Raw genomic sequence first — 18,845 nt, 5'->3', positions numbered from 1 at the left:
AGTGACGTGACGATGTAATATTAACTCCTAATCAGCAGAAAGACAAAAGTATGACGAACAACACACAGTGAATCTGAATCTAACCGTCGGCCATGACCAGCGTTTTGTTGGGATTTATACGTTGGACGACGCCGAGGTAGGAGGAGGTCCTGAGGGTCAGTTTGACGCGCTTTCCCTTGAGGACATTCATGAACTGGACGTCGTCCACGACCATTGTAAAACCACGTAGGACCGACGACTCGAGCAGCTGACAACAACCGCGACGCGGTCGGAAACCTTCCAACGTTTTACCCCCGTAAGACCCGGCAGCGACAAGTTGGGTTTGTCGTCATTTAGCTAGTTAGCTAGTTAGCTTAGCTAGCTGCGCAGCCAATCGACAAATTTAACGTTGCGTTCAAGAACTCCCGGTTAATTCAGCTCCCGGGTGAAGTCCCCGGATAATACGATCGAAATAAGATCAAAGTCTAATGTTATAATACATACATATTATATACGTCCCGTTATAAACAGCGTTTTATTGAATATATGTAAATAAAATATAGTGATGATTTGTGCAAAAGCTGCAACAGCATTTGAGTGATTCGAAAAATGTCCGACTTTGGTGACCCCCAGTGGAGTAAAAAAGACTGGCAGGCGGAAAAGTATGAAGCGTGTCAGGTTTGAAAAATGATTTCATATTTCTATAGTTTCATGTTATTCGTACTTAGTACGAATTAGTATACTTCCAACGGTTTTCAATGGAGTTGTGTTACTATCAGGTTCCTCGGGGCAGTTCAATAAATACGTGTTAGCTTGTGAAAATCAAGACATTAAGCTAAAAGCCAAGATATTTTCAAATTAGGAGAGTCATTTAAAATAAGTTTTACAGATTCATGTTTTTTTTTAATTTTTTTAAAAATATCAGGTTATTTATTTTCACCTTTTGTAGTTTATTCACAATATCTACACAAGGCCAATATATTGTGGTCAATCAGTAACTGTAAATATCCAGCAGGGGGAGACCTGAGCTGAATGCTGTTAGTCCCAGGTCTGTAAATCTTTTTGAAGGAAAGTAAACGGTCCCATAATTTCAATCCACATCTCTACAAATTTTAAGTGTGTATATGTAGACCTGTGTAGGATGACAGGCGAGACACTATTCATACTTTTCCTTTGGCAATTGGAAAACATTTGTGTCGATGCAAGTAAAAATAATATTTTGAAGTGCATAGTTTGTACAGTTCATACAAACCAGAAGGATGTTGTAATTATAGTTTTTAAAATTGTCTTACAATAAAATAAAAGCCCACACAGAGAGAATAATGACTCTATGAAACAAAATTTGACCCATAACTATTCTCTCAGTTTGTTTGTTTGTTTGTTTGTTGCTGCCTAATTAACATAACCACCTGACTACGTGGAAACATGATCCAAATGTTATTCAAATTTATCACATAATGTCAGACGCAGTTCTCCTCCTTTGGAATACATGCCCTTTGTCTGTGAGTTCACCTTTCAATTTTTCCTTTTGTTTGTTTTAAAGGTTGTGTGGAGACTGGGAGGAGACTAACAAAGATGCGATGGTCTCGCAAAGTGTCTGCTGCAACCCTCATTCCTTGAAAATCCATCCAAAATAGGTCAATTTAAAATAAATAATTTCATTTGAGCAGTGCATTTCAGATAGTATTACTGGAGTCTGTGTCATGACAGAAAGAAAACAATCTGATTTTGTGTTTAGCCACATGGGGGCAGGATTAAGGCATGTCTCGTCTGATAACAGCAGAAAAGGGTGCAGATAAGTTTTATCTTATCAGGAGAAGCCAGCTGCTAATACACAGCTTCTCCTTCCTTCACTCTGCCTGTGGAATAAACTAGTGTTCGTCTGTGGAACGGGGAGTCACCTAGTCAAAGAGAGGATGCCCGGAGGTGCAGGAGGCACAGAGCAGTTTCAGATAACAGACAGTGAACACACCTTGTATGCTTTGTTGTACATGTGTATTTCTCCTCCTGAGCTTAGGTGTTCAGTCAAAGTCTATCAAAAAAGGGGGGCAAACATAAAGCTCCAGAGCTTATTTATGCCTTATTTACCTGTTTGATTTAATTTGCTTTATATTCTTTTTTTATTTGATATTTTATGGGCAAGAAAAGGTGATAGTTTAATTTCTACTGCTATCACTTTTTTGGGGGGGGGGGGGGGGGGGGGGGGCAAAAACACATATTATCCATATGTGTATATGTGCGAGTGAGAATTTAGGGACATTTGAGGGTAGGAAAAATATTCAATTTTAAGAATAAGGTGGGGAAAAACCCCTCCATCTTAATAGTTTGTTTTCGCTCTGGCATGAGTGTGATTCATTGCACCAGAATTTTCAAGTGTTGGTCATTTTAACTCATTTAACATCCCCCAAATCAGTATATTGTGCATTTTCTGCATACGTTTAACAAATCAAACACACCTTCTACACACTTCCTTTATCACAGAGCTCAGTCCTGCGCCCCGCACCAGTGATAAGAAGCAGCACACTTCTTACGAGACTTGCAGGAAACATCTTCTCTGGAGCACCTATACATGTATGGTACAATAATGTAATCCCTCACACACACACACACCATAACCCTTCAATGGACCCTCTGCTATCCTTGGAGGAAGGTCCACCCTTTCCTGTTCTGCAGACTGAACAAACAAAAAAGTTGGAGTGAACTACAAGAGGGGGGGGGGGGGGCACATCTCACAGGTTTTCCCAAAAGAGAATTTGGAAAATCGCCAAGAGACTTTGTGTGAATCCAATGAGATTCTTCTTTTTTTCTTCTTCTTCTGCCTGACTATAATTTGATGCTGAAATGAACTGCCTCTCATTTTTCTATTTTCTTCCCCACAAGGGAGAGACTTTCCCTGCCCCAAAAGCAGCCCCTCCGACCAAAGTCTGAGCCTGCCAGGAACCCCACCGCTCTCTGCTGTGAGTGACAAGCCTGGCGGCACGGCCGCCCACTCGCACAAGAGCTCGATCTTTAATCGTGTAACGACCGTCGACGAGTCCGCGCAGCGCTGCCGAGAGCGCGGAGGCGCGCAGAGCCGAGGCGAGCCGAGCCGAGCCGAGCAGGGCGATGAGATGCTCCCGTCGAGGAGGACACAGATGGACAGCCTCGTGCAGCCGCTCGTCGCCCAGTACCTCGCCATGGGATGTCAGTCGAAAGAAAACCACCAAAGCGAAAGTACGTGTGCGGACGAGAAGGGGAAGGACGACGCGTAAGTCGGATCGTCTTTACGTTGTTTTGTGTTTTAAGAGTTCAGTTTCAGGTGTGGTTCTGGCGACAGTGTGTGTGTGTGTGTGTGCAGCCTACGTGTTCAACAGTCACTTGACCAGAGTTGTTCTAATGACTGTATCAACCTGTAGCCTCAAAGTGACCCGGTGCCATCCAAGTGTTTTACGCACATGCGCGCCATATGTTAACAGGCTCAGTTCGACGCAACTTTCCGACCCGCCGCACTTCCAAGTGCGCACGACGCTTCAAGTAAATTCCTTATTGTTTACTGATCACTTAATAATTTAAAACTGGATGTCCGCAATCAACTGGTATTTCCCCCCAGTTAGGTTAAAGGAAGGAAATGAGAACAATGCATAGCAAATTCCAGAGGGTGCTGGTTGGTTTTAAATTCAAACAATAGCTCTATTTTTTTTTTTAAATCACTTAATGTATGATAATCTGTGGTCTCATAACGGTATGGTTCGAAACACAAATACACACAATCCCACTATACATCCTCTGATACGTGAACACACTTTGTCGTCCTCCTCCTCCTCCCTCCCTCCCTCTGTGTTTGCTACTTCTCAAGTAGTGTGACTCCAAGATGCAGCTCCAGGGCCAGAGTTTCTCCTCCGGGCCGTCCACACAGGTTCCACAAACCCAGCCCGACCCAGACCGCCCCAGCTAAGTGCATGATGTCCCTGGGACACCTCACCAAGGGGGCAAGCTGGGAGGGGCTCATCCAGGCCTGTCTGCAGGCCTTCGGTAAGTCCACGCCGACCTGCCTTGGTGTACTGCTGCTGTGAATTATGGAGACGCAGAGGTGTTTGTTCTGTCGCAGTATGTCTTTTCTTTTTCAACGATAGACTTGTTCTGCTGTAGTTGTCTCAAATAGGACAGACATTAGAAACCGTGCTTTATGTGTGATTATGTGTTGTTCCTAAGAAGTTTCCCCACCACTTTTTCTGGCATTTTTTTTGCAAATCTCTAACAAGTTTGGGCAGGCCTGTAAACCAGAGGAGGGTGACATTTAGCATTGGAATGGATCCTCTTATTACAGCCACATTTGTTAATTTTTAATGTAGTATTTTAATGTGTTGGAAATCAAATCACTCTCGTCTACGCTTGCCAACGTCTGATATTGTGAAAATGTGGAGGGGGAAAAAAGGTCCTTGATGATTGTTTAAGTTCCTGCAATTGTACAGTGTGTTTGACAATCACTGTATTAATAGTAATATTTAACTGGATGCGAGATTAATAGAGGTTTTTTTTCTCTCTTTTAAACGGGGAGAAAAAAAGCACAGCAGGGATGGAGCAGGCTGTAGTGTAGTTGGATCAATGAAGCAAAGATCATTGGCTTCATCAAGTTTTCTGGAGTGCTCTCAGAGTTATGGTGATTGCGTATCTGAAGAGACTAGCCTTGAAATTGCTGTTGCCTGGTTACGCAATTGGAGCAGGAGCAGTGGAGAGGTGTAACAAAAGGCTGCAAATAAAATGACATCCCATAACTACATTTATCTGCAGAGAGGTAGAACCGATCAGTTATGACAACCTGCCGCTCGTTTCTCCTTCACGAACGCAACTGGACTAATCAGAAGAAGATCTCCGTAATATGATATCATACAGTGCTGTGGGGAAAAAAAGAAATGTCATTGTCACAATGCAAAATAAGAGATTCATCTGCTCGTGCTCTAAATATTATCTGTCAGTGCAGTGTGCTATAGGACACATTCCTTTTCCTTGAATGGCCTCTCCTGATAAAATGGAGCTCACTCCTGCTCATCCCGGCCCACATCACAGGCGAACCCCCGAGGCCCGCGGGTCGTGCCACCTTTTCAAATGTGAGAGTGCGCGTGAGAGCTATTTGAAGGATTACCTGATGGCAGCTTCAAGCCCAGCGGAGCCGAAAGGTCAGCTCCATGAGCATCGGCCCTGTGATGCCGCACGGCCTTTGAAAACGCCGAGCACTATGAGGTGTGGATCAATAGCTGTTGACATCATCACTCTCCCTAGACCCAACTAAGCTGGGCCGCACTGTCCTGATCATGCCCGCAGTCCACCCAATTCATATATAGTTTGTACAAGTTCAACCTTTATTGGCCGTCGTTCATGAAATTCCCAAAGACAGAAAAATTGTTTCCCCCGACATCTTTTGTCACACGTACAGACCCACAGCCCCGTCAGTTAAATTCATGTACGCCTTCACCTACACTACCTATCATGTTCAAAATGTGATAATTAAAATTGTTTTCATACTCAATATGATTTATCAATTCATATTGATTATGTGGATGTTACAATCATTTTTTTTTTATTCAGCTGACCAGTCAAAGTTTGCTCTCTTACTTTGCTTGAGTGGCAGAGACTAGATGTTTCCATTACTTAATTACTTTTTGTTGACTATTTTAACTGTTAGTCAATTCAAATAGTTTAACTGTTTTACATTTCTTTATTCTATTCTATTTTTACCATTGATCCACTATTTTTAAAATCCCGCATCTTTTTTCGCATGCTAACTTATTTTTTCAGATCATAATTTCTACTTGATCAAATTGATCTGAGACATGAGAAATGCAAACAGTGAATTATTGCTTTAAAGCATGGCTACAAACATTTTTATCCACAAAGCTTCACTGGGTCCTGATTTATCATGGAGAATTTTGCACAGCATACAGAGAGATAACCATTGTTCTGCATCTAACACTGATTCCCGTGAAAAACAAAGGGACCATCCAGTCCGATCGCCTCTGTCAAAACAAGGAAGTTCAATTCATGAGCCAAACCAAACCTGCATGTGGCTGATGAATGTCTAAGATAACCTATAAAAGTAGGCCAGGCGCTGTGTGCCCTCGGCGTTGTTTCATTGCCACACGGTATCTCACAGTTCCAGTGTAGCGGGCAGCGGCTTTCCTAATTTTCCAGTCACCAACAGACGGTCCGGAGGGGGATTTCCTCCTGCAATTAACCCTGGGAGGGTTCGTGGTTGGAAAGTTGTGAAAAAAAAGGATGGAGCAATTGTTTATGTGACAGGGAGTCATGACTTCCTGTTGAGCGTTTGCCACAGTTCTGATCTTTGGCTGCTTCACACCTGATTGTTCGATTGTTAACTGAAACACAAGTGGAAATCGATGGTTTAAGGAAAATAGACAAGTGGGTTTTTCTTTATTTGCATACGTCTTAACTGCATCTTACTTTACCAAGCATGCATTTTTGAATACAAGACAACATTTCACTTGTCTCTTTTACTCTCTGAATGAAGCGACTGGTGAGGTTACTGGGTTGAGCTGGCAGCGGCTGTGTCTCACAAACAGAAACACACCCCATGCAGGATATGAGGGCTGGATTAGTCAGCTGCGGCTGGAGTTGTGAGTTGCTTACAGATAACAAAGATTAGAAAAACATGTTGCCATGGCGTCTGAGGTATTTCCAAGGTGATGTGGTTTAAAAATTGGATCCTCAGACGCCTGGTGTCCTTGATAGTGTCAAGATACTGGTAAAGTGATGCTCAGCTTGACTGTGTAAGGAAGATGTAAACAGCCTAAAATGTGTTTCCATGATGTATAAAATATTGTATGAATAATAACTGCAAAGCTACAATTAAATGGTCCTGCTCTTTATACTGTATCAGCCGCAAATTTACTGCATGTCACAGTTGTCTTAGGTTTCACTGAAGATAAATGTAGTGTTGGGCTAGAAAATTGTGATGTTATTGAATATTTGTATGCCTCTGTGCCACGACAGCCGTGGCTGGAGGCGTCATGTTGTGCAAGTTGTCCGTCGGTCAGTTCCCTTCACTTCACTTAAACCCATCGTCTCAGGAACACTTTACGGGAATTTCTTCAGATTTTGCGACAAACATTGACCTGCACTCAAAGAAGAACTGATTAGAATTTGTTGGTCAAGGTCAAAGTGTGACCTCACATTCCACGATACAGTATACTGGGAATGTCCTCACATTTGGCACAAATGTTCACTTGAACTCAAAGATTAACTAATTCAATTTTGAAGGTCAATGCCACTGTAACGTTTTTGGCTTTGTGAATGCGAAAACTTGTGAGCGCCTTGAGGGAATTTCTTAAAATATTTTCTCAAAAGTTCACTCCCACCCATTTTTGGCCTTAACTCAAGAATCAATATGCTAATTATGACGATTTTCAGACAAATGTCTTACTTGATCAAATTATGAAGTAATGACATTTTAAATCCAATAGGTCATAGGTCAGCTTCCCTGTGACCTCACAATGTTGTACAAAAAACACAAAGAGTTGAGTTCCTCCGCCAACTTGACGGGTTGGCGAAGACACAATACCATGAGGTGGTAACTTTATGTAATGTAGTCTCATCGTCCTTTACAACAAGTGGTTGAAAAAAAAAATCTCTTTCTCTCTGTGCTTCTCAAGATGTCAGCTGTAGTGCAGAGAGAGTCAGACGAGACAGATAAGGAAATACTGGTCTGGTCACAGAGGGAGAATCTGAGATATATTTGTAGGTGAAAGAGAGAGAAAAAAAAAGTGAGACAAACAAGCCACAGACGTTCACACGATCAGGGGATAAAGTGAATCATCGGAAACAGGTTCTATCGGACATCAGTCAGTGTTTAACCTCAATTGAGGGAAACATCTATGTTACAGTTTTCAAAGATAACACTAGAGGGTTGAATCTTTTTTACTCCCTCGTCTCTATATCGAATTTAATCAACACTAATAAAATTTGCAATCAAATATTAACATTCGTCATTTATGTGGATGCACTGATCCGATCTTTCCGGATCGTCATCGGCCTAGCAATCGATGGGTGCACATTAAAGCACAACTAGAAAACACAAATGCTATGTGTCAAAGAGCAGATGTGCCAGGGGAAACCGCATGTCACTGATACAAGTCTTATTTTAAGGAGATGACATGATGTCCTGTAATGTTGCTCCACTTTGTTGCATTGACGCTTCACCAGAGCTTGTGCATTTTGTCTCGCAGACCCGGACGGTGGTGTATGTGGGAGCAGCCACTTGTTGAACATCACCCTGACCATGCACCGCCTCCTCATCTCCTCCAGTGAGCTGCTGGACAAACTCATCACTCTATATCCTTCGACGGTCCATCATGAAGCTATACCTGTACCACGGCACACACACAGATGATTGGAACAGTGCACTGGCCAATTTGGAGCGACAAATGCAACATGGGGTCAGATCACTGGCTCCCTGTGTCGGGCTTTTGTTTCGTTGTCCACGGCAACGGGCAATCCAGCTTGTACTTGGCTGGCAGTGCAGCCTGTAGCTGTCTGCACAACATCTGATCGGAAAGTGGCAGTTTGTTTTTGCTCCTGCTGTAGACAAGTATACATGTCGGTCATTTAACCATTTCTAGCTGCACTGTGTAAATTACCACTGTGTATTTGGTCTTTTTCAAAATTTTTGATCGTGTCTTTTTCATTTTTCCCACGTAACACTAAAGAAAAGCGTGTTTTTGTTATGATCTCTTGTAGCTTGAGTGGAGGGCCCATAATCTACACTTGTATTCAGGAAAGAGCAGTGGCGTCATGAAGCCTCTCAGAGGAGCTTACTGGCCCGGCGAGCAGCCTTGGGGTTTCAGGTGTTAATTACCTCTGCCTCTTTCACATACAAGTCCTCCTTCAGCTATATATAAACATAGACCCTCCATCGCTTAAAGAGGCCCCTGCTCACATGAACCGACGTCAGAGCGCGCAACGTCGAATGGCCCCCTCCGCTATTTTTAACCCTCTCATTCTGAGCCAGAAGGATACATCAAATACATGCAATGTGTGGGTTGGGATCAGGGCAGAGACACACGGGCCATTAGCAGCCTTCATCACAGTCTGGCCTTGGGATTGCGTGGGCAGTTCTTCTGCTCCCATGACGCAATTAGCTTTTTTATGTGCATCACTTCAAACTGATTTCTGCCAAACGAGAGCCAAAGTGTTAAGTCTATTTATAAAAGCTGCCTCGTGTGATAACAAAAACAGTTTTGTGTGTAGTTCATATAAATTCACAGGACAGTGTTTTTTTGGTCAACATGTGCAAAATTGTAGGGCAGAGCAACCAATAGCATGAATCTTGATTTCCCTGCCACAAAACAATGCATATTAATCAACAGTTGTTCTACAGATTGTTTTTCCTTTTTTTTTAACATTTTGTTATTCTCTTGACTTCGCATGCCAGAATGATTCATTCTTGTGATGCTCATCGGGTTTTTGCTTAATGTAGTTGCCTCCTCCCACATTTCCAAATGTCGCCTCTATTTACCTCGTATTTGAAGGAGTTGTTAGTGTAGGAAGGACTCTCCACCGTATGTTCATTATTTACTCATAACACACAGTAACCGTCGTGAACAACGTCAAGATCAGCATATTAACTGGCAATATATTTCCACCAACAACAAAAGTGTGGCTAAACCTGAACCAGTGCTGACTCTTGCTGTGAACTTTCAGACAATAAAAACACACTTTACTAATAACCATGATTCCTTAACCAAAGTCCTTACATTCAAAACAGCACTGGACAATGAGCAGCCAGCAGAGTGCCAAAGGATATGCTACCTCATCCGGTCAGTCTAACATGCTGACACATTTTCATGGTCTGTCGTTATTTGTGTTTTTTCTGATCAGTCACATGGTATTTTTTCTCTGACCTCCAGGCATTGGATCCAGGAATTCTGGATGATGTTCCGGTTGCACCACAGCTTGTCAGACAGCCTGGACCAGTTCCGGGAGCTGATCAGAGAACAGGGACAGGAGCATCTCTGCTCTCTCCTAGAGACCAAATGGATGTAAGTGTTAATCTGTGACCAGCTGGCAACTGAGACATGAGGCCTACACGACTTTCGCTTGTTTCAACAGTCCTGAAATCAATCACGATCGGGAATACAGACTTTGAATTGTGAACAGTTTAACTTTGAGACTGTTGAATCAAAGGTTTCCATCACTTTGTTTGACATCTCATATATATTTATATACTGTATTTGGGTCTCCTAAATTGTTACTATATGTAACATTTAAATACACAATATTCAGATTGGGGCTGCTTCCAACCATTATTTTACATTGTAGTTTAATCTGCTCGTTATTTTCTCTGTCTGTACTGATATACACAACAATGTCTCAAACTGTAATTTTCACATTATGGAATCCTTGCAGCCTTTGATTGTAGATGTGGTCATGGTGTGTTCCAGAAATGAACGGGACTGGTCGTGGAAGGCCAGCCAGAAGATCAAAGCTAACTGCAGTAAAAAGAGGAAGGTTTCCCTTCTTTTTGATCACCTGGAGCCCATTGAGCTGGCCGAGCATCTCACCTACCTAGAGTTTAAATCTTTTTGCAGGATATCAGTGAGTATACACACTAATGACAACTCAAAGGAAAACATTTTGAAATTTCCTTCTCACGGGAAATGCCTTGCAGTTTCCGTGTAGCAGTTTATTCATGTCTCTCTATGTTCTCTCTGTCAGTTTGCAGACTATCAGAATTACATTCGCAGCTGCTGCATGAAGGACATCCCCGTGATGGAACGTTCCATTTCCCTGTGCAATGGTATCTCCCAGTGGGTTCAGCTGATGGTGCTGAGCCGGCCGACTGCTCAGCTGAGAGCTGAGGTTTTCACCAAGTTTATCCACGTTGCACAGGTAGTGGTTAAACCAGCCCCTCACTATTCGATTTCTGCTCTTACGATTCCTGCTTTCCTCGCTGAGCAAAAAAAAAGTGTTTGACACTTTCCTCTGTGCTTGCATGTACGTGCTATTGTTCACACACATTACCTGACTAATGACAGTCTATTGTTACACTTTAGACACTATACACTATGGATGCTGCATAATTGGTAGTTGCATAATGCATATTCACAGAGAGCTCTTAATGATTCTCAAGAGCTCTGCTGCAGGCTTTTAACATATCCAAAGATTTTACCAATAGAAAAGTATTAACTGAATGCAAGCTAATGGAGTCGTCGAGTAGAACACACTTACACATTGAGGAGTTTGTGGAAGTGGAAACAAGAGACCCATGAGTGTAGCTGCTGATCAGACCCTGTCTGCTAAAACCACTTCAATGTGAAGCTGCATGCAACTGGGTGTGAAGGTGAAGGAGCTGGCTTCAGGGCGCCGCCATGCAGGCTTTTATTCTGGAGGGCCTCTTGCACTGTAACACTGATGCACCAGACTGCTGCTGCTGCTCACTGCTGTCGAACCTCAAATCCCACGGGTGTGGGAACGAATTTCACACCATAATGCTAAAGTGACAGCACGAATTACAGAGCTGAGAAGAGAGGGGAAAGTACTTCCAAAAGGAGAGTGAGATATCAGCAGTAAGCAAAGCCAACAATGTAAGTGGCTTACGTAATGGCAGTGTTGTGAATTATATAACCAGGGATACCTGGAACAAGTTTAATTGTGCGTGTTTATATGCGTGTGCGTGGATGGACTGACGTGTGTGTTTTTATGTGTACATCCACCAGAGTCTACACCTTATGCACAACTACAACACACTAATGGCAGTGGTAGGAGGCCTTTGTCACAGCTCGATCTCCAGACTGAAAGACACCACATCGCACGTACCTAATGAGGTCACCAAGGTAAAGGACAACTAAACACCAATGAAGAGGATTTTTTAAAGCAGTGGATCAAAACACGTTCTCATATTATTCATTACCGAAAAAATTCAATTCACTCCCTAGGTACTGAACGAGATGACGGACCTGCTGTCCTCATGCAGAAACTATGACAATTATAGACAAGCATACAGCAGGTGTACAGGTTTCAAAATCCCCATCCTGGGCGTCCACCTCAAAGACCTGATCTCCGTCAATGAGGCCATGTCCGACTACGTGGAGGACAACAAGGTCAATGTCCAGAAGCTCCAGGCACTCTACAGCCACATCAACGAGCTGATCCAGCTCCAGCAGATCCCACCCAGGCTGGACGCTAACAAGGACCTGGTCCATCTGTTGACGGTAGTGCACCTGTTCTGTCTGTCTGACATTTGTTGTGCAGCTCCGTGTGAATTACTGCATTGTATTTGACGTAAGCACGGATGCAAATGAGTGTGTCACAGCATGAGGATTTTTCTGCATTTGTGTGGGTGCGATGTCTATGATCTATGAGTGTGTGGGTGACGAGCAGGCTGTGAATGACAGTGAGTCCAGATTTCTGTATTGTTGTGTTGGGTGCAGCACTTTAATCGTACTTGAAACGACAGAGTGACCATGAAGAGATAATAGTTAGCCCGTGACCCAAATTGGCCCTCATCAAAATATAACATTTCGAGGAGAAATCTAGAGATACAAAGAGCTCTTTCTCTTTCCGTTTACAGGCCATGTGCTGACATGTGTTCGCTCTTTCCCCTCACAGCTGTCCTTGGACCTTTACTACACCGAGGATGAGATCTATGAACTGTCCTACACCAGGGAACCCAAGAACTGCAAAGCACCTGTGAGTGATAGTCCGACATTTTGGAAAATACGTCTATTTGCTTTGCTGTCGACAGCTGGATAAGAAGACAATCATGTCAGGACAGTAAATATGAAGCTATACAGCCCGCAGCTGGTTAATATTAGCTTTTGTTATTATTATGTCTTTCAAAGCATTGCTCAACTTATTTTATTTGATCAATAGCTAGTTGTGTTGCTTCTGCTGCTGAAGTGTACTGTGCATGGATTTAGTACAATTGCCCAGATAATATTTTACATATCTATCTGCTTGGTTAGGCTTGTTTTTTTTAATGACTAAATAATTTTCTACCAGCCAGCCACCCCCTTTAGACCTCCAGTGGTTGTGGAGTGGGCCTCAGGAGTCGCTCCCAAACCCGACCCCCGAACCATCAGCAGACACGTGCAGAGGATGGTGGACGTGAGTGCTTCCCTTTTTTAAAATGTAGCCTCCACATAGCTACTGATTAAAACTGTCATACAGCAATAATATTTGTGTTCACTATTCTTGTGTACGCTGCCGTCATGACAGCCTGCTCTTGTAGCCATTAGTTCACCAGTAGTTGAGCAACAAGGTTTTTTTTTCCGTCTTGTCTTTCACAGTCCGTGTTTAAAAACTACGACCACGGCGAGAACGGCTTCATTTCTCAAGAGGACTTTGAGAACATCGCCGCTAGCTTTCCTTTTTCCTTCTGTGTCATGGACAAAGAGAAGTGAGTGCTTGGCAGGTCACACGCGCTCTTCGAAGCTCGTTTGTTTCTTCAGAGGAGAGGAAGCAAAGGTGGTATTTGTAGTGATGAGTGTAGCGACAGGAAACATAAAATAGCTGAAGAACTAACCATAACCCCACCACTAAAAATAAACACACTTTTTATTTCACACGCACGCCCAGTGCCTAAACATGAAAACCGTCACAGTTAATGTGACCATGTTTTCACATTGCACAATGACAATGTGGTATAGTGTGTTTAGCACAATTTTTCATGACATTGCATTATACTGCGTACATACCGTGTGTCTGTCCAGGGAAGGCCTCGTCAGCAGAGAGGAGATCACAGCCTATTTCATGCGGGCAAGTGTCATCTGCTCCAAACTGGGGCTTGGGTTTGTTCACAACTTCCAGGAGACAACTTACATGAAACCCACCTTCTGTGACAACTGCTCAGGATTTGTAAGTCGGCACACAAACTCAAGGATGAAGGCGTATGATGGAAATATGTTTTACCACTTTGTGTCTGTTGATAATCACTCATGTGAAGGGTTCCTTTTTCTTCATGTTCTCCATCACAGTTGTGGGGTGTCATCAAGCAAGGCTACAGATGCAAAGGTAATTATTGCACTCTACAGTATGTTGTGCAACTTAAGCATGTCTATCTTTTGCCAAATGTCAGGTGCACACAGTGTCTTGTTGGAGAGCAGGTAAAGTGAAGCTATCTTAGGAAGGTGTACTGTGGTTTTCTTTGATGCAAATTGCGAGCTAAACCGTGCAACACATCAAAAAAAGACAGAGTTTGCAGTCAGAACCACAATTTCCCCCCCTCCCCCGGCCTTCATGAGATATGAGAGCCATTTGTTTGCTAAACAGCAAGCATGCAAAGGTCTGACAGTTGCATTTGCAGAACCGATAGTGTTCAAACCAGAAGTTTGTTTGTCAAAGTTAGACCGTCTCTGGTTGCTGTTCTGACATCTGACAATCTTTTGGTGTGCACAGACTGTGGGATGAACTGCCACAAGCTGTGCAAGGACCAGGTGCCGTTTGAGTGCAAGAAGAACACCAGAGCGGCCAACGCCACTGACAGTCCGACTCCGACACCAAGCTCCACGCCCGTCACCATGGGCAGCTCAGAGGGTGGGTTGAGGTGATGGGGTTCAGTCCCATTGTTACACACACACACACACACACACTCAGGCATCTAACATGTAGTTATCACTAAATCTCATGTGCCATCTGGTGGCTGAGAATTGTTACATGTACAATATTAAGTTTCATGTTAGTTTGCAGCAGCTATTACTAAACAACTCTCGAGCGTGAGGTGTTATGTCTCGGTGGTTTCCCTCCAGCCGATTCATTTACAGTAATTATGCAGCACCCACCTGCTGCAAGAAAGCTACTTTATTTAGACTAGAAGCACTTTCGATTTTACTTAATATGGATTAACACATCAAGAAACGTGTTAAAAACACTGGGCCTGTATCAAAAATGTGTTATTTATAGATACGTCTTTATGACTTGCTATTTTGTCATATGGTTTATTTGGCTGGTGTTTTAAAACATACATGAGTGAGTCATTTTGTTTTGTTGTCACCTATTGCTTAGATATAGTGAACTAATTTTACATACAGATTAAAAATATAACTACTTGATGTCCCACTCTCCAGGTTCAGAGGAATGTCCCTTCCCCTATCCACCAGACGACAGCAGAGAATGGAGCCCCGACTCCCCAGTCACCTCCAGTTTGAGGCCCCAGAAGGTCCATAGTGGGACCCAGACAGAGGGACCCCAGTTATTCACCGCGGCCCCCGAAGCCGGTTGCCTGCAGCCTGCTCTGTTTGTACCAGCAACACCCATTCTCACCTCGTGCCCCAGCCCGGTGCCCCAGAGGAAACAGCGACACTGTGCCAAGTGGGAAAACAGAGCTTCTGTCGTGCAAAACCCCAGAGACCCAGACGAAGAGAGCAAACCCACCTATGAATCTCTGGAATCAGTGCGTGTCAAGACCATGTTTCCATTTTCCCCCTCTTAACTATTTTACAGTTGAATGCACCATAGCTTTGTCATACAAAAACTTCTGTCTTTCCTAGGACAACCAGCGGCTGCAGAAAACCAACGAGACACTACGTAGGAAGCTGAAGGAGACAGAGCGGGAGGTGGAGATCTTAAAGACACTGCTGAAGAGGCACGCTCTGCACTCTGTGGAGGAGGACTCTTCATCCTAGACTCGTGCATACAGTATGGTGAGCCTTCTCCAGGGAGACTGCTGCTGCCCCCTTATGGTTCAATATTTAACTTATTGGTCATGAACAGTGCAAGTAATCTATCAGTGTAATGAGACCCAGGCAAGTAGACATCAGGTGGTGTGAACTGGGATACAATGCAAATAGCCTAGTGTTTTAATGCTGTAATGGTTCACAGCCAGTAAGTGTGTCAACAGTAATGAGGGTAAGGATTTTTTTTAAAGTGTATGTATGGATTCCTTTACAGTACACTGTGCAGTGAAAAAAGTTTACCAATTTGATATGAACATAAAAAACACATCAAAGATACTTCACTGTATTAAGATGCTAAAAAGGCTGCAGTGTTATATTTAAAGAAGTGATCAAGAGGACAGTGTACAGTTTTACTGAAAAATGTCAACGAGCATTACTCCCATGTACTGCTGAACCTTTCGAGAAGTTGCAGCCGGAATGAAGTTTCCTGTTTTTAAAAGTATGTTTAAAAAAAAAAAAAACATTTAGGGAAGGAGTGAAGTATTTTATCGTAAAAAAAAATACGTCAGAATGTCTTTGATCAATTCTTGATCAATGAATGGCCTTAGATGTTTATGTTAAACATAAAATGGAAATCAGGGACCGTATTAAAGTGTATGCAGCTGAATATTTTTCAAAAACAAAACGTTTGTGGCATATATGGCAGGTAAGTTATTATTGTAATTGTTATTAGTAATAACAAGAGCCCACTGATAATAGCAGCAGAATATGTTCAGCAAAGTGAGAATGGCCTCAGATGTACAGAACCCCCGCAGATGTTTTTCACTGCGTCCGCTGATATTTATTGTCTGAAACACTACACGGTGATTTTAAAGATCATTTTGTACAGCGTGCTGGTACTTTCAGTGAATTATTTATGCTTGTGTTTGTTGGCATCATATTGATACTTTTTTATTTTTAACGTGCAGCCATGTCATTTAACTACCGAGTGATCCACTGTAGCAGTGTTGTACTATGAATGAGAGTCGAGCTAGATGTGTTTGTACTATGTATAATGTACTGTAAATACAAAAATATACATGGTGTTGTCTCAGACATAGGTCCATCCCCTCTCTCAGTATTGTTCTCTTATTATCATAATAAACCGTGCATAAAAAAAACGTTGCCTGTGCTGCTCCACTTGACCACTGGGGGTCACTAAAGCCTCATACTCTTTCATCAACTTCCTACTCATGATTATTTGACTTTCAGTTTTCAGATTCCCCAGAGCCCAACTATAAATGCTGCACTCTAATTAGCTATCCGTGCGTGAGACTGTTCCTGTCAAATTAGGGAGCAGAAGACGATCACAGTCCGACTCGTTGTGGTTAACTTTAAATTAGCGAAAACTTTTAATGTAAAGGTTGTTGTTTTGGTTTTTTTACTTGAAAAATGTAATGAAAAACTGAGTTTCTGAGGGGAAAAGGTTTTTAAGTATCTACAAAATGGATGGGTGCACTTGTGAGACGTAAACCTTTCCAGACAGGCAGTGTCACCCTGTTGCCAGTCTGCCCTGTCCCTTGGGCTTTGCTGCTCGTAATGAGTCAGACTCCGCAGTTAATGTTGGTCGATAATGAGAAGGAAACTGTCGGCAGCTGGAGGAGCACAAATTCACACTGTGTAACCCCATCCTTCAGATTCCTTACATTTCTTTAAGCCGTACCAGGTGCTTTCACACTGCTGTTCTTGGTGCTGTGATTCAGCGTGCACATTTCTGTAGAGGCACAATATCCTTTGACTCAAAGGATATTGTGCCTCTTCAATTGCTCGCGGCCCTAATGACTTGTGCCTTACATTGGCTGGGCAGTGAGCAGAGACCTGGTCTCTGAGGCATAGCAGCAGTTCCCAAGCCAAGCCCCGGTGACAGCTAATTTACTTCTATTTGAATGTGACACCCAGCTGCGGGGGGTAACACCACAAGCCTACCAGGCTTTGTGCACACAATAATGCTGAAAAATTTCCAATATCATGGCTGGAGGAGGGAAAGTGATAGAGAGAACATCTGTTAGACTCAAGGGACGAAGCCCCAGCAAAGCCCCCCCCCCCCCCCCCCTCTACCACAGCTGTACCCCAAGCTCGAGAGGACGAATTTATTTACCTTGACATATAAAAGCAGTCCGCACAGAGATAAATATAATCAGCCTGAAATCCATTTAGAAACCCAAGAGAGAAAGTAAACATAATTAATTGCAGTGCGTTTAAGCCTGAAGGAGATTCCAAGACACATGTAGGTTAACCGGTGCGGTGCATAACTCGGCAATCCATATACACTGAGAGCAAAATATGACACTTCAAAAGTCAGTCTAATTACAGTGGGCCGACAGAGATGATTTATCACCCAGACATCAGTGCACCATGGGGGAATAGGGCCATTGTGAGATACCCATATTTAACAAAAATCTGCTAAGTCTAATGAACACACTCCTGAACTAATTACGGAAAGATGCGGAGCATCCCATTATGTCCCCCTGAAAGCAGAGTGTAGGACACACATTACAGAACACAATACATTACACACGGTGATGCTGATTGCAAACACGAGAGGAGAAGAGCTACAACCGCACTGCCTGCAGGATACGGAGACGGCACACTAATTCCCTCGATTATTAAACTGAGTTCATTAGGTTCTAGTGAGGACCAAAGGACCTCGGTGGAGGGAGCAGATAAACGGAGGCGAGGAGGCAAAAGAGGAGAAGTCGCATCCCGAGGAACTCTTCGGGAAGGGGCTTGATAGTCGTGCGAAGTTGTGGTGAAATTTTGAATTAACCTCGATGGTTGGCAGAGGAGTGCAACACAAGAAGGGGCTGTGCGGGAGAACAACGCTGCTCAGCTGTGGCCCCCTTTTTGGCCTTTAAAAGCAGAAGTGGACAACGTTTTGTTGTCATCCTCACCTTCACCATGTCTCTTGGCCACTGGGACGCGGATTCCGGGGGGGGGGGGGGGGGGGGGGGGAGAGAATTATTATTCGATTTACGGCACAAAGGAACTGCGTCACCCATTGCGTAACCAAAACAAGGCGGAGAATAGCTTTCCCTGGGTACCTATCCCCCAGTTATCAAAATGGCAGACAGTGGGACAGTGAAGATGAGGAAAAACAACTCAACCTTGAGAGAGTTCCAGGACTTTCAAAAACAACATGGAGTTTGCCGTCTTTGCACAAGATCAGTAAGTAACACAACCAGCCTACTTATTAATGCCACTGGACGTTCGAATCAAGGTTAT

General features: G+C 43.3%; 2 protein-coding genes across 10 annotated transcripts in view; one reads left to right on the top strand and one right to left on the bottom strand.

Moving 5' to 3' along the window:
* The window catches only part of LOC118285955 (delta-like protein 4), a 39,158-nt gene extending 29,229 nt beyond the window's left edge, over positions 1-9,929 (bottom strand). The window contains exon 1 of one of the 4 annotated variants that reach the window (XM_035609959.2): positions 9,873-9,929. In XM_035609959.2, the coding sequence (XP_035465852.2) occupies positions 9,873-9,882 (10 nt within the window). In that variant the 5' untranslated portion in view covers positions 9,883-9,929. Of the gene's footprint in view, positions 1-66; positions 465-9,872 lie in introns of those variants that run through there. The other 3 variants (XM_047337600.1, XM_035609958.2, XM_035609960.2) reach the window with 3 other exon arrangements.
* LOC118285956 (RAS guanyl-releasing protein 1) lies at positions 92-16,149 on the top strand. Of its 6 annotated transcripts, none has more exons than XM_047337602.1 (20): positions 92-295; positions 1,523-1,616; positions 2,461-2,555; positions 2,860-3,226; positions 3,818-3,990; positions 8,199-8,304; positions 9,726-9,788; positions 9,879-10,010; positions 10,413-10,566; positions 10,687-10,860; positions 11,688-11,804; positions 11,907-12,182; positions 12,580-12,660; positions 12,973-13,077; positions 13,260-13,369; positions 13,683-13,827; positions 13,947-13,983; positions 14,368-14,505; positions 15,036-15,361; positions 15,459-16,149. In XM_047337602.1, the coding sequence occupies exons 3-20, from the start codon at positions 2,549-2,551 to the stop codon at positions 15,591-15,593; spliced, it is 2,646 nt and encodes an 881-aa protein (XP_047193558.1). In that variant the 5' UTR covers positions 92-295; positions 1,523-1,616; positions 2,461-2,548; the 3' UTR covers positions 15,594-16,149. The 6 variants fall into 6 exon arrangements, with proteins under 6 accessions (XP_047193558.1, XP_047193557.1, XP_035465854.1 ...); XM_047337601.1 differs by having other exon boundaries at positions 3,815-3,990; XM_035609961.2 differs by having other exon boundaries at positions 94-295; positions 2,461-2,550; positions 3,815-3,990.
* Positions 16,150-18,845: the final 2,696 nt, after the last annotated feature.

The sequence above is a fragment of the Scophthalmus maximus genome, chromosome 15 (genome assembly GCF_022379125.1).
Source record: "Scophthalmus maximus strain ysfricsl-2021 chromosome 15, ASM2237912v1, whole genome shotgun sequence".
NCBI lineage: Eukaryota > Metazoa > Chordata > Actinopteri > Pleuronectiformes > Scophthalmidae > Scophthalmus > Scophthalmus maximus.
Note: the sequence above shows the minus strand (reverse complement) of the source record. Positions and strands in the feature narration are given on the sequence as shown.

Bases quoted from the DNA above. Each gene is read 5' to 3' on its own strand.
- LOC118285956 (XM_047337601.1), top strand. The intron at 8,305-9,725 runs ATATCCTTCGAC...CAAAGTCCTTAC, and splicing joins CTGGACAAACTCATCACTCT to ATTCAAAACAGCACTGGACA. The intron at 9,789-9,878 runs GTCAGTCTAACA...TCTGACCTCCAG, and splicing joins AGGATATGCTACCTCATCCG to GCATTGGATCCAGGAATTCT.